This window comes from Camelina sativa, chromosome 6 (genome assembly GCF_000633955.1).
Source record: "Camelina sativa cultivar DH55 chromosome 6, Cs, whole genome shotgun sequence".
Classification (NCBI taxonomy): domain Eukaryota; kingdom Viridiplantae; phylum Streptophyta; class Magnoliopsida; order Brassicales; family Brassicaceae; genus Camelina; species Camelina sativa.
This window is the reverse complement of record NC_025690.1, coordinates 24,195,212-24,208,689: the sequence shown is the minus strand read 5'-3', so window position 1 is coordinate 24,208,689 and position 13,478 is coordinate 24,195,212. Positions and strand designations below refer to the sequence as shown.

Sequence of the window (13,478 nt, the reverse complement as noted above, 5' to 3'; positions counted from 1 at the left end):
GCACCCTTGCCAATAGGCAGGATCGGAGGCTTATACTTGGCGGTGACCTCGAAGATGTTTCCAAATATGTTATACTGGATAAACATACCACCATGGCTAAGAGTCGCAGGGATATTCTCAATCCCTGGCATCTGAGGAGAAGGAGCCGCGGCGGAAACACCAACAGGAGCTTCCGTCATCTCTGTATCAGCCGCTGGTTGATTTGAACCACCTTCCATGACCGGTAAAGATTAAAGCTTTTTTTTTGAGGTTGGTGTGGATCGAGGAAGAGGCAAATTAAAAATCTTGTTTTTTTTTATTTTTTATTTTATTTGGGGGTGAGTGAATGAATATGAATGAGAGAATGAATGAAAGGAGAAAAATTGGTATTCTTTGGTTTTGGGTTGGGGGTCAAAACAGATCTGAGAGAGAACAAGTGAAAGTCATGTGGTCTCTCTGGCCTGTGTTATATACGTACGGGGACGGATCTATTAATGGGTTTGCAAATCTCAACTTTGATCCTTCCTTATTATTTAACACTTGTTAAAAATTCTTTTGAGTTTTGAGATTGACTACAATACTAATAAGTTCACACTATCACATTCTCTTTTCATTGACTTCCTTGTTTCTACAAATTCCTCTTGGTTTTAAGAATTATGATAATATTTTTGTTAACAAGGTTTTTTAATGGTAGTATCATTAAGAATTTACTAATGATATCATTTTGTTTGGTTGTACTTTAATTTTGTGATAGTTTTCATTATTTGAAAGATCGTTAAGTAAATGTTAGGTGAAAACAAATCACGAATTAATTAATGTAACTATTAGTGTCATTGATGTAATTTTGTCGGTTGTACTTTAAATTTTGCGATGATTTTGGTTACTTGAAAGATGGTTAAGTAAATGTTAGATGAAAGCAAATCACTAATAAAATGTAAAATTATTTTGTTTGGTTGTATTTTGATTTTGCGATCATTTTAGTAAATTTAAAAAATTTCTAAGTTTTACGTAGTTTGAAAGACACGTAAAAATATTAAATACATAAATATATTAATTATATTCATTGAAACTGCGATGTAATTGGAACAATACAATTTTTTGCTAAGCACCATATATTAAGTTATCCGAATATGTTGTAACTATTATCATCATTGATATTATTTTGTTTGGTTGTACTTTAATTTTGCAATCATTTAGTAATCTAAAAATTATAAATTTTACGTAGCTTGAAAGACACGTAAAAATATTCAATACAAAAATATATTAATTAAATTCATCGAAACTGCGATCTAATTGGAACAATACATTTTTTTGCTAATCAAGTACCATATATTAAGTTATTGGAATATGTTCTAACTATTATCATCATTGATACTATTTTGTATGGTTGTACTTTAATTTTGCGATCATTTTACTAACCTAAAAATTTATAAATTTTAGGTAGCTTAGAAGACAAGTACAAATATTAAATACAAAAATATATTAATTAAATTTATCAAAACTCTGATCTAATTAGAACAATACTTTTTTTTTTGCCTAATCAAGCATCATATATATATATATATTAAGTTATTGGAATATGTTCTAACTATTATCATCATTGACACTATATTGTATGGTTGTACTTTAATTTTGCTATCATTTTACTAACCTAAAAATTTATAAATTTTAGGTAGCTTAGAAGACAAGTACAAATATTAAATACAAAAATATATTAATTAAATTTATCAAAACTATGATCTAATTAGAACAATACTTTTTTTTTTGCCTAATCAAGCATCATATATATATATTAAGTTATTGGAATATGTTCTAACTATTATCATCATTGATACTATTTTGTATGGTTGTACTTTAATTTTGTGATCATTTTACTAACCTAGAAATTTATAAATTTTAGGTAGCTTAGAAGACAAGTACAAATATTAAATACAAAAATATATTAATTAAATTTATCAAAACTCTGATCTAATTAAAGCAATACTTTCTTTTTTTTTGCTAATCAAGCATCATATATATATTAAGTTATCGGAATATGATTTATTCCAAAGATCGAAGAATAGATTGAAAACTTTGTACCTATAGTGTGACTGAGGTCAAAACATGAAACATGCTTGGCTGTGGGGCCATTTTGGTGATAAAAACAATGATGGTTCAATTTGAAAGTATTTCAAAAATACAAGGATCTATTTAAAAAATTTTCAGAAAATAAATACCTTCTTCTATTGTGTTAGAGTTGGATTCGAACTCAAGACGGCTTGGTTTTCTGCATCGATCCCTCTTTCACGCGAGCTCATTCATTTACTTTGGGTTTAGGGTTTCGATAGATAGGCAAGTGGCCACGACATTCCGAGAGCGTCACCGAACCAGTTGTCACCTATATAGGGAAACGTTAGGCTTCTGTCGCATTCTCTGTGGATGCCAAACAAAAAAATCAGGTTCGTTTCCATTTTTAATTTTGTGATCCTTTGGACTCATTTGTTCAAAAGATCCAATTTTTTTGGTTGATAGATTCTGCTCTGGTTTCATTTTTGGCATCTTGATCTGGGTTTGATTACTTACATCTGTTGGGATCAAAAGATGCTAGCTTTGGATTTTTAGATGTAGAATTAGAGTCTGTAATGCCTTTATTTCTGCTTTAAGTTTGATTTTGACTGTGGTTGATGATTAATTGGAAGCTAAAAAAGCATCTGATTTCCGCCGATGGTTATAAGTTTGTGAACAAATATGTTTAAACTGATGCACCTGGTGAGCAGAGCTGATTGAATTGTCTATCCAGTTATAATGTAAAAGAAGAGTTCTATTTTGCTGTAATGTTTAGCAATCTTCAGTTGTTCACACCATGATGTTACTCATCTTTGATTTCGTTGTGCTTAGAGCACTGCCACTTTATCTTGGCGTTGTAGTTCTAAGGATGAGCATTAACAATTGGAAGGGTCTTTCTATTCAATCAATTTAGATTTTTGTGTTTTCATTATATGAACAATATATGACAATGTTCTGCGATGGCCTCAGAGCTTCTGGAGTCTCAGTTCTGCTATGTTAAAAGGAGTAACTAGAAGTTGTTATCTGCTTCATATTTCAGAGTTCTCTCTAGTTACTCATCCTGTGATTTGTGAAGATTGAACAGTTAGCTAAGACTTTCTCATACTTGAGTCTCTTCTGTAACATGTGACAATTTTTTACACTTTCTTGAATGTTGCAGGTTTAAAGACTTTAAAAACAATGGCGGGATTTCCAGGTTTTAGTTACCTTGGTCCAAAAAGCAAGAACACAGTTGTAGCGGGTGGATTAACGGCTTTTGTTTTTGGGGTATACTTCTACACAATGAGGGCTGTTGGTGGCACGGACGAACTTCAGGTGGCTATTGACAAGTTCGAAGGCCAAAAACCAGTTGAGACCGACACCAAGGTTCCATCTAAAGTCTAATCCTCACCGGCTTGATATGTCCAACCAACCCCGTTGTTGTTTATCTTTGTCTTCCAAGTTGTTTACTTCACTCTCGTTCGTCAGATTGGTATCTGTGGTTTGAGTCTCAGTCCAATCCCTAATACAGTGTTTTAAACAAGAGAATTCTGATCAGGACATGGTTTGATTCTTGATATTATTGTATTAAGTTCTCAGCTTTATCATAATCTTGTACCTACATGTTTGTTATAAGATTTGGCTATACATAAAAAAAATCTGTTGCTCCGTCAAAAATCAATACAAAAGAGTTGGAAAAGTTGGTTGTTGAACCCACTTTGTCTCTGGCTCAAAAGATGAAGGTAATGGGTTGTTTTTGATAGAAAGAATAGTATAGGGTCCAATCTGACGTTAATTAAAAAATATAAAGGTCTTATCAGTATTTTGCAAATTAACCCGATCGAAATAGAAATACAGATTTTTTTCTCCTTACTTTTTCTGAATCTCTCACTTGCTCTTTCTCGCGAGCTCTTCTCTCTGGGTTTTAGGGTTCCGGTAACTTTGCAAACGACACCGAGCGATTCGTCCCCCTCTCCCTCTCGCATACATTCGACTGCGGTACGTTATTTCTTTCTCTGTAACGAGCGATGATAGGGTTTCTCTATTAAGCAATTTCGTTCTGTGAAGTCTTCTGCTGAAAATTTTGGTTTCTACTAAAGCTTATTTTTCTTCAACTCGTCACAGTCCTATATGTAACTAGAGCTGGGGTTAGGAATTTTTGTTTCGAGTTTGACGAATCGGGCTCTTAGCTTCTAGATTCATAGTTGTTTTCTCCGATTCTGTTTGATGTAATATGTCAAAAATGATCTGTGAGATCTATGTAACTGGACGTGATGTCCTTTGTAGTCTCTGGTGCAAAACCTCAAGCTTTAGAGCGATTTTGATTTCTTTATGATCTGTGTTTATTCCCTTGGGGCTTGATAATAGAAGCGTGTGTATCTCAGATACAAGTTACGGTGTCATTATCTTAGAAAAGCGAAAAAATCTTGAAACTGTTGAAAGTCGTTTCCAAGTTAACTCTAGTAATGAGACAGTATTCTAATGTTGCTTTTGTAAGCTTTACTTGGGATGTGCAGGTTTCTTTATTCTTCTTGGTGTTTAATATTTTGATTTTTTGAATGCAGTATTGAGTAATGGCTTGAAAATTTGATTTCTGTAAAGCTCTGTGTGAATGTTGATATAATCTAATCAATATACTAATTCCTTTTTCTCATGGCAGGTTATAACTCGGTTTACAGTGAAAAGGAGGCTAAGATGGAGATCATGCCAAGAGAGAATGAAAACGCTTTGTCAGGTCCTAGGCCTATGGAATGGTCTACTGTCCCACACAATGCTCCTCAAGGACCTGGTCCCATTGGCAAGAACCGGACATCGAGCTTGGAGGCACCTATCATGTTGCTAAGTGGGCATCCAAGTGCTGTCTATACCATGAAGTTCAATCCAGCTGGAACTCTGATTGCATCTGGATCCCATGATAGGGAAATCTTCCTCTGGAGAGTTCACGGGGACTGCAAAAACTTCATGGTTTTGAAAGGTCACAAGAACGCCATCCTTGATCTTCATTGGACCAGTGATGGCTCTCAGATTGTATCAGCCAGTCCGGATAAAACTGTCAGAGCATGGGATGTTGAAACTGGGAAGCAAATCAAGAAGATGGCTGAACATTCTTCGTTTGTGAATTCTTGCTGTCCCACACGTAGAGGACCACCGCTTATCATCAGTGGATCTGATGATGGAACTGCCAAGCTTTGGGACATGCGTCAAAGAGGAGCCATACAAACATTCCCTGACAAATACCAAATCACAGCCGTCAGTTTCTCTGATGCAGCTGATAAGATTTTCACTGGTGGTGTAGACAATGATGTTAAAGTTTGGGACTTGCGAAAAGGTGAAGCCACAATGACACTTGAGGGCCATGAAGATACAATCACAGGTATGAGCTTAAGTCCAGACGGTTCCTATCTTCTCACCAATGGAATGGACAACAAGCTCTGCGTGTGGGACATGCGTCCTTATGCTCCACAGAACCGATGTGTCAAGATCTTTGATGGGCATCAACACAACTTTGAGAAGAACCTACTGAAATGTTCATGGTCACCTGATGGTACCAAAGTCACTGCTGGTAGTGCAGACCGTATGGTTCACATATGGGACACAACAAGTCGGCGTATTCTGTATAAGCTCCCCGGCCATACTGGCTCTGTCAATGAGTGTGTTTTCCACCCAACCGAGCCTATCATTGGATCTTGCAGTAGTGATAAAAACATCTACTTAGGAGAGATCTGAAGTTTTTAAAGCTGAGAGACCTTTGCGACTTATTTGAATATGAAGTCTTTAGATTCGACATTGTGCTTTATGACATTTTGTTTATTAAGAGAAAAAACGAAACATTGCTCTTTTGCTACAAGTAATCAGATTTGTTATGTCCTGTAATATCTTTATGCTTCATCTTCTTCTACTCTTAACTTCACTTCCACAGCAACCTCTTTTATGTTCGTCAGCCACAGGTTTCTTCACTAAGCAGTCTCTTTTCTCTGCAAGCTCCAATCTTTTCTCCATAAACTCAGAATTCTCCTTCCAAATCTCTCCATTAGTGTAAACCTCTTTCTTCCAAATCGGAACCGTTGCCTTCAACTCGTCAATCAAGAACTTGCAAGCATCTAAACCATCTGCACGGTGAACGGATGAGACCGCGATGAACACACTGGTTTCTCCCACAGGAACTGGTCCCAGACGGTGAGCAACTGCAATCTTGTGAATGTCCCAAGTTGATCTAGCGGTCGTAAAGATCGAGCTCAGGCATCGTGTTGCCATTGGCACATATGCTTCATACCTTAGCTCCAACACTGTCTTGCCCTCGAACATGTCTCTTGTAGTGCCTGAGAACGTAGCTATAGCACCAGCTTGAGGGGCACTGACATAATCAATGTACTTGACAACGTCGACTTTGTGACCTTCCTCCAAGATCTCTATAAGGTTATTCTCCTCTGCAGACATCTTTGACCCAATATTACAGAAACCTCCAGATGAGTAAACTACCTCAGTACAATGGATGTTCCAGGAAGAGTAAACCGAGCTTAACAGATGATCCAACCGCAAATTCTAATCTGCAATTAGAGCAAACAAAACAACTTTGACAACCTCATTACCTCTCATCGAAAACTAACCAAACACACAATTTGCTTAGTCAAAGGCAAACAGAGCAAATGATAATGGCAAATCAGGGAAGTAGAAATCGCCAAATTGGTGAATATGATCGAACGACAAAACAACAGACGCACAAAAACTCGCCTAAATTCCAATCTGGGTTCGAGTTTTTCTAGATTGAGGATCGAAATCATAGAATCATAGAAACACAGAGATAACGACAATTACCTTTCTATACTAAAAATTGATACTTTTCTCTGTTTCGAGAAGTTTATAATAACTTTAACAGCTACTCAGAAATTAAAAGAAGGCAAGGAACAAAAAAGAAAGATTCAGAAAGATTTGATTTGACCTTTGAGAGCTTGGTAAGGCTGCATGATGATGAAAATGAACATGTGCTCTATATTCACCTCCTTTTATCAGACTAGTAGGTTGGTGAGATTGTTTAAAAACCAAAAAAAAAAAAAGAAAAAAACCTTTTTCTCCAGATGCTCTGTTTTACCATTCCAAGAAAAAGATAAAATCCAATAACAAAAATGCCAAATTGATTGACCTTTTTTTAATTCTACATTACAAAAGCGATGTCGTTTAGGAGGTACAGTGCGATCTAATCAGTGTCTTTCTTCAAGTTTAACCCGCATCTCTCTCTCTCTCTCTCTCTCTCACCTTCTCCTCTGTGTACAATATCGGGAAAGTGAGGAAGATACACTGAAGCAAAAGATCAAATCATGGCGGCGACATCTTCCTCTGCTTTTCTCCTTAACCCGTTGACTTCTCGCCACCGACCTTTCAAATATTCGCCTGAGCTCTCTTCTGTCTCCTTATCCTCTAGAAAGGCGGCTACTTCTCCCGATGTTTCCTCGGCTGCTCTCACGCTCAAGAGACAGAGCCGGAGGTGTTTCGATGTTGTGTGCAAGGCTGTGTCCGTTAAGCCCGAAGCTGGTGTTGAAGGGCTCAATATTGCCGAGAATGCTGCTCAGGTTTGAATTGGTGTTTTTCTTCTGAGTTGTGTTTTTCGATTACATCTGAATAGAGATGGAGAGGAAAAGCTAAATTGAGAAACAGCTGAGCCTTTAGGATTGTGGATTGGACTTCTTTTTATCTCCTTTTTGACTTTTGATTTCGTTGTTGAATCTTATTTTTCCTGAAATTGATTCAGCTTATTGGGAAGACTCCAATGGTTTACTTGAACAATATAGTCAAGGGTTGTGTTGCAAGTGTTGCTGCTAAGCTTGAGATTATGGAACCCTGTTGTAGTGTGAAGGATAGGTATTGTCTTACCGATTTGATTTTGGGTTGCTATCTTTACATAATGTATCTATCTTGAGCTTTTGTTGCTATGGTGATTTCAGGATTGGGTATAGTATGATTACTGATGCTGAAGAAAAGGGTCTTATAACACCTGGAAAGGTATAATGGATTTGATCTTTCTTGTTGTTAAGAAGTAAGAATGAGTACTCATCTATGATAGATGTTGTAGTGTATCAACTTTATTAGTCTTGGTGGTTTGCTCTACATTGAGTGTCAAGCCCTCTGACTTTTTCTTTTCTTGTTACACGTTTTTAGAGTGTTCTTGTGGAATCCACAAGTGGAAACACAGGGATTGGCCTTGCATTCATTGCTGCTTCAAAAGGCTATAAACTTATTTTGACCATGCCCGCATCCATGAGTTTGGAAAGGCGTGTTCTTTTGAGGGCATTTGGAGCCGAACTTGTGTTAACTGAACCTGCAAAAGGTATGACCGGAGCAATTCAAAAGGCTGAAGAAATATTGAAGAACACTCCCAACTCCTACATGCTACAACAATTTGACAACCCTGCCAATCCCAAGGTTTGTAATTGCTTATCTTCTCATGATGTTCCACGTGTGACATGAATCATGAGCTAGTCTTACCTCTACTTTTGAACCATAAGAGGAGAATGTGAAAGGCTTAGTTAAGGAAAATATAGGAACTCGTTGGTATCAAGATTTTTGTATATTTTCTAAGACATTTAGTATTGAATCACCATGATAATCTGTTAAACTCTCTGGTTCCACTTATTTAAGCTGCAAGTATCTGCTAGTGTATTAAAATAAAGAATTTGCAGATTCATTATGAGACGACTGGTCCTGAGATTTGGGAAGATACTAGAGGCAAAGTGGATATATTGGTTGCTGGAATTGGCACTGGTGGAACTGTCACTGGTGTTGGTCGATTTATCAAAGAAAGAAAACCCGAATTTAAGGTACATTCTAATAGCAATGGGGCTTGTAGCATCTCAGCTGGAAATACATAGCCTCTGTAATCAGAGATAGGTTGTTCAATCAAGTATTAAAAGTTATTTTTAATTAGTTAATGTTTACGTGTACCAGGTCATTGGTGTAGAACCCACGGAGAGTGCTATACTCTCTGGTGGAAAACCCGGTAAAGCAGTGATTTCGTTTCCTTGTTTCTCTGACATGTAATTCTATAACTCTACGTTTCTTTAACTTGTATTTGAAAATGCAGGACCTCACAAAATTCAAGGAATAGGAGCTGGATTTGTACCCAAGAATTTGGATCTGACTATTGTAGATGAGTACATAGCGGTATGATCTGTTGGTTTGGTTCTCTAAATTATATAGTCATCTTCTTTACTTTCAGCAAAACACTGTTTTCCTGTTTAACTTATCCGTTGACATACAAAATATAAATGACCTGGGCATGAAAGAGTACGATCCAAACGTCACCTGTTTCCTTGCTTCTGATCAGATTTCCAGTGAGGAAGCAATTGAAACTGCGAAGCAACTAGCCCTCCAGGAAGGGTTGTTGGTTAGTCTATTTTTGTTTTTCTGTTTTTGACTTATTTCTCAGTGGGAACAAGTCTTAATGGGAGATATTAAACGAATGTGAATGCATATGAGAAATCTGTGAGGATTAGTGAACTATTTGTAACATTTTTCAGGTTGGTATATCTTCTGGAGCAGCAGCTGCTGCTGCAATCCAGGTTGCAAAGAGACCTGAAAATGCTGGGAAACTTATAGCTGTAAGTTCTCAATGTTTCATCTTTGTATCTCATCATATTTTCTTAGTGGAGGTAGGTGATAGGAATTGGTTAATTAGTCTTTTAATCAGAAAGATTTCTATATCACATCTCTCTCACCAAACCCTAGTCCTGTATCTGTGACCAACCACCGGATAATAATAGACAAAACAGTTCTTAAGTTAATTAATCATGAACCTTTTAGCCTTTATACGTCTGATGAACACTTGCGTTGCCATCATCTCCAAACCCTGATTAGTCACCAGAAAGAACAAAAGAGCTATTGGAGCTTTTTATTTAATTATTATAGCCCAAAGCAGGGAATCGATGAAACCGTTTTAGCTAGTATGGAGTAAAAAATGTAACCGAGTCATCATATGCAGTTATGTTAAAAAATTTGATCTGTGAGTTGATATATGCATCTTGGTTTTTAGGTTGTGTTCCCGAGCTTCGGGGAACGTTACCTCTCGACCCAGCTTTTCCAGTCGATTCGAGAAGAGTGTGAGAAGATGCAGCCTGAGCTTTGAGCTTCTTCTGTAATTTCTTGACAAACAAGCAACCTCTTATTTGATTTATTGCTCCTTGTTTCTCGTAATAGACGTCTAGTGTATATGTGCAATGTGCAACGCAATTTGGTGGTTATTAATAAAGGCATAAGAGGTTCGAAAATTTAAAAGGTCTATTGAAAGTGATGTGCAACGCAGCGATGAAGTTTAGTTGCAGTTGAGACTGAATCAAGACGAATTTGTAAACAGAATTGAGTGGAGTACAAGAAAAGGGTGATAGAGGCATCAGAAATTTGACATTTCGAACTAACCGTTGGGACTATATGATTGGAAGATCAAGCGACAATTATGTATCTAAGTGGTTCCGAAATAGAAATTGATCCGGCGATATGTGACCAACGTACGAGTTTGGTGGTTTCTATGGGTCTTACGATAGATACCGTCTGACATCGATTGGTATGTATTGGAGTCCCATTACAAGGCCCGACATGGTTGGTAAACGCGAAAACAATTGAGTGATTGACAAAGAAACGCCTTGTAGCCTAGTTCAAGTTGCATGTTGAGTTTTATCTTCTTAAATAAAGGAGCAATCTTCTTTCTAAGTAATAAACGTGTCTCTCATTTTTTTTTCCCTTTATTATTTGTTTTTGTAAATTTTTGCTCCATTTGGCTATGATTAAAAACGAAATGTTTGAATGACAAAATGGGGGAATGTAGTGTTACAAAATCTAGTGTTCCTATCTATAATCACATATAGCCAAGCAAAGACTTAGTTTGACTCACGAATTATAGAGACGGAAAGAAAATAAAAAAGGCTTTTAAATCTTCGGAAACTCTTCATCTTAACTTGTTAACAAAGAACCCAACTAAAGACGGAAAAGAAAAGCAAACTCGTGGTGTGGTTTGTCAGGTTTTTCCTAGAGTTCAGATTTTTCTCTCTCTCTCGTAGTAAGTCTCCTCCTCTGTTTCTTTCACTCTCCGACTAACTCTATCCATCTGCTCATCTTATTTTTATTCAGAATGGGAATTTTTATTAACTCCTTCCCCAAGTTCGTTCATAGGTTAGCTTCAACCGCCTCGCATGGCGGAATCAGTGAAACACTACCTTATTGGGCTTTTAAATTTGGGTCCATTAACGAACATCATCAATCTCCTTTTCATATATCCATAATCATATAACAAATATATAAGAAGATTTGCATTACTATAATTAATCCATAATAATATATCACAAAGTCTTTAATTAAATATTACAAGACATCATCTTAATTCTTAATTAAACAGAGACCACCACCAAGTACAACAAATATAGCAGAACTAAGTTTTTTTTGGTGATCATATTATGCATAGATAGGTTCTCTTTGTCCATTCTGAAAAAAAAAAAAAAAAAAAAAAAAAACAAGATGAGAAAACTTTTAAAAATATCCAACTTTTGAGAAAAATGAAAAAAAAAAAAAAACAAGATGAGAAAACTTTTAAAAATATCCAACTTTTGAGAAAAATGAAAAAAAAAAAAAAACAAGATGAGAAAACTTTTAAAAATATCCAACTTTTGAGAAAAATGAAAAAAAAAAAAAAACAAGATGAGAAAACTTTTAAAAATATCCAACTTTTGAGAAAAATGAAAAAAAAAAAAAAACAAGATGAGAAAACTTTTAAAAATATCCAACTTTTGAGAAAAATGAAAAAAAAAAAAAAACAAGATGAGAAAACTTTTAAAAATATCCAACTTTTGAGAAAAATGAAAAAAAAAAAAAAACAAGATGAGAAAACTTTTAAAAATATCCAACTTTTGAGAAAAATGAAAAAAAAAAAAAAACAAGATGAGAAAACTTTTAAAAATATCCAACTTTTGAGAAAAATGAAAAAAAAAAAATACCATTTTGTTGCATCTAACGCAATCTTGAGGTTGTGGCTGAATCGTTCCATTTCCAGATGGTGACGCTACAAAAATGTTGTAAAAGTTGACGTTTCTTAAAAAAACTCGTGGTGTGGTGCAAGCATTTGTCAGGTCAGTACATTAGCAATTACAAATGTTCGAGTAACTAAGTCTGACTAAAACCAAAATTAGACATCTAATTTTCATAGTTAATGATTTGATAACTCTAATTGATCTTGACATTATGGCGTGGAAATATGCCAATATGAGATGGTAGTACTATTATGTAATCTAATTTCAAAGGGAAAAAAAAATGGTATAACATATAAGGGTCTATTTTATTTGTAAAAGACATATGTAAAATTATTTTTACTTATGTTATGTTTATATTTTACTTATGTTTTGCTTATTTTTTGTTAATTTACTTTACCATATTAAAAAGTATTTGTAAGATGTTACATAAATGCAAAATCTTATCAGTGAAAATTAGTTGGAGAATGTTTAATTTCTTACTTTATTTTTTCTTAAGGAAATTCTTTTTTATAAAAGAAAAAAAAAGAAAAAATAAACGAAAGTAGAGTGCATGCACCACTTTTGAACCGTGGGAACAATATTCCAATCCTAAGATGAATATCTTCAATGCTTTCACCATATATTCCTAGATGAATATCCCCATATTTATACATATAGTGTTTGTATTTTCATAGTAATATATAAATTATTTTTGATAAAAAATATTAAGATAAGTATTTGTTATTTGTTTGTTTTCCTATTTTAGTATATTTGAGCATTTTGTTTGTTTATTATACCTTTTTTTTTCATCAAGAAGATCAAAGAACGAAATCTAAACTAAACAAGAGAATATGTGTTTTTTTTTTGTTCCCAGCATGATACTGTGTTTTACTGTCATTCAAATCAACCAAAAAAAATTACCAGATTTTTGTAAAATTCAAAAAATAAATTTACAAAATGAAAAAAAATTATCATCAATCATTTCAATATATATCATCAAGGAGAAAAAAAATCTTATGTTGATAAAAAAAACCTCAAAATAATTATAAATGAAATTTATTTTTAATAAATTATAAGTATGTAGATAAATGACAATTTTTTTTTTTTGGTGAGTGATCTTAATAAAAATTGTGCATTTAATAAGAAAATCCCACCATTAAATCAATTTGGAGGATTCAGAAAGTTTATTTTAATATTAAATAATTGTCAATAAAAAAAGTAAATAATTGTCATCCAGATGGAGCATGCGCAAACGAATTAAAATTTTGATATGAGTCCTCATATTTATCACCTCTTATAGTTCAGTCTATCAGTCTCATAGCTTCTAGTAACTAATACGGCCATAAGAAATTTCGATAACTAATTTATTTTTTCTTTAAACGTTGTAATGTTACGAGGACAGTACCTAATGATTCAAGGAGTCTTAACAGATCATAAACGAACTGAAGAAATAGAAACCTGTTGTAGAAGACCGGAAAGATTTTCAAC

General features: G+C 34.7%; 5 protein-coding genes across 6 annotated transcripts in view; 3 read left to right on the top strand and 2 right to left on the bottom strand.

Annotated features, from left to right (window-relative positions):
- LOC104793316 (mitogen-activated protein kinase 6) overlaps positions 1-439 on the bottom strand; it is a gene marked incomplete in the record, with an annotated part of 3,566 nt that extends 3,127 nt beyond the window's left edge. Inside the window, 1 exon segment of the mRNA XM_019226829.1 lies at positions 1-439. Within this exon segment, the coding sequence (XP_019082374.1) occupies positions 1-218 (218 nt within the window).
- LOC109125282 lies at positions 2,202-3,636 on the top strand. The gene is made up of 2 exons (XM_019226828.1): positions 2,202-2,417; positions 3,185-3,636. Exon 2 carries the CDS (start codon positions 3,205-3,207, stop codon positions 3,406-3,408), a length of 204 nt encoding a protein of 67 aa, XP_019082373.1. The 5' UTR covers positions 2,202-2,417; positions 3,185-3,204; the 3' UTR covers positions 3,409-3,636.
- Positions 3,868-5,879, top strand: LOC104793314 (U5 small nuclear ribonucleoprotein 40 kDa protein-like). The gene is made up of 2 exons (XM_010519653.2): positions 3,868-4,002; positions 4,664-5,879. Exon 2 carries the CDS (start codon positions 4,699-4,701, stop codon positions 5,728-5,730), a length of 1,032 nt encoding a protein of 343 aa, XP_010517955.1. The 5' UTR covers positions 3,868-4,002; positions 4,664-4,698; the 3' UTR covers positions 5,731-5,879.
- On the bottom strand, positions 5,791-7,098 carry LOC104793315 (molybdopterin synthase catalytic subunit-like). 2 transcript variants are annotated; one of them, XM_010519654.2, is made up of 2 exons: positions 6,944-7,098; positions 5,791-6,551 (listed from the first exon to the last, which is right to left on the bottom strand). In XM_010519654.2, exon 2 carries the CDS (start codon positions 6,439-6,441, stop codon positions 5,890-5,892), a length of 552 nt encoding a protein of 183 aa, XP_010517956.1. In that variant the 5' UTR covers positions 6,442-6,551; positions 6,944-7,098; the 3' UTR covers positions 5,791-5,889. The 2 variants fall into 2 exon arrangements, with proteins under 2 accessions (XP_010517956.1, XP_010517957.1); XM_010519655.2 differs by lacking the exon at positions 6,944-7,098 and adding an exon at positions 6,820-6,937.
- LOC104793313 (cysteine synthase, chloroplastic/chromoplastic) lies at positions 7,203-10,262 on the top strand. The gene is made up of 10 exons (XM_010519652.2): positions 7,203-7,571; positions 7,751-7,860; positions 7,944-8,001; positions 8,158-8,421; positions 8,679-8,816; positions 8,944-8,995; positions 9,080-9,159; positions 9,323-9,382; positions 9,516-9,596; positions 10,028-10,262. The coding sequence occupies exons 1-10, from the start codon at positions 7,320-7,322 to the stop codon at positions 10,118-10,120; spliced, it is 1,188 nt and encodes a 395-aa protein (XP_010517954.1). The 5' UTR covers positions 7,203-7,319; the 3' UTR covers positions 10,121-10,262.

Coding starts and splice junctions, on each gene's coding strand:
- LOC109125282 (XM_019226828.1), top strand. CDS start 3,205: ATGGCGGGATTTCCAGGTTTTAGTTACCTTGGTCCAAAAAGCAAGAAC.
- LOC104793314 (XM_010519653.2), top strand. CDS start 4,699: ATGGAGATCATGCCAAGAGAGAATGAAAACGCTTTGTCAGGTCCTAGG.
- LOC104793315 (XM_010519654.2), bottom strand. CDS start 6,441: ATGTCTGCAGAGGAGAATAACCTTATAGAGATCTTGGAGGAAGGTCAC.
- LOC104793313 (XM_010519652.2), top strand. CDS start 7,320: ATGGCGGCGACATCTTCCTCTGCTTTTCTCCTTAACCCGTTGACTTCT. Junction 8,002..8,157: donor GTCTTATAACACCTGGAAAG/GTATAATGGATT, acceptor ACACGTTTTTAG/AGTGTTCTTGTGGAATCCAC. Junction 8,817..8,943: donor AAAGAAAACCCGAATTTAAG/GTACATTCTAAT, acceptor TACGTGTACCAG/GTCATTGGTGTAGAACCCAC.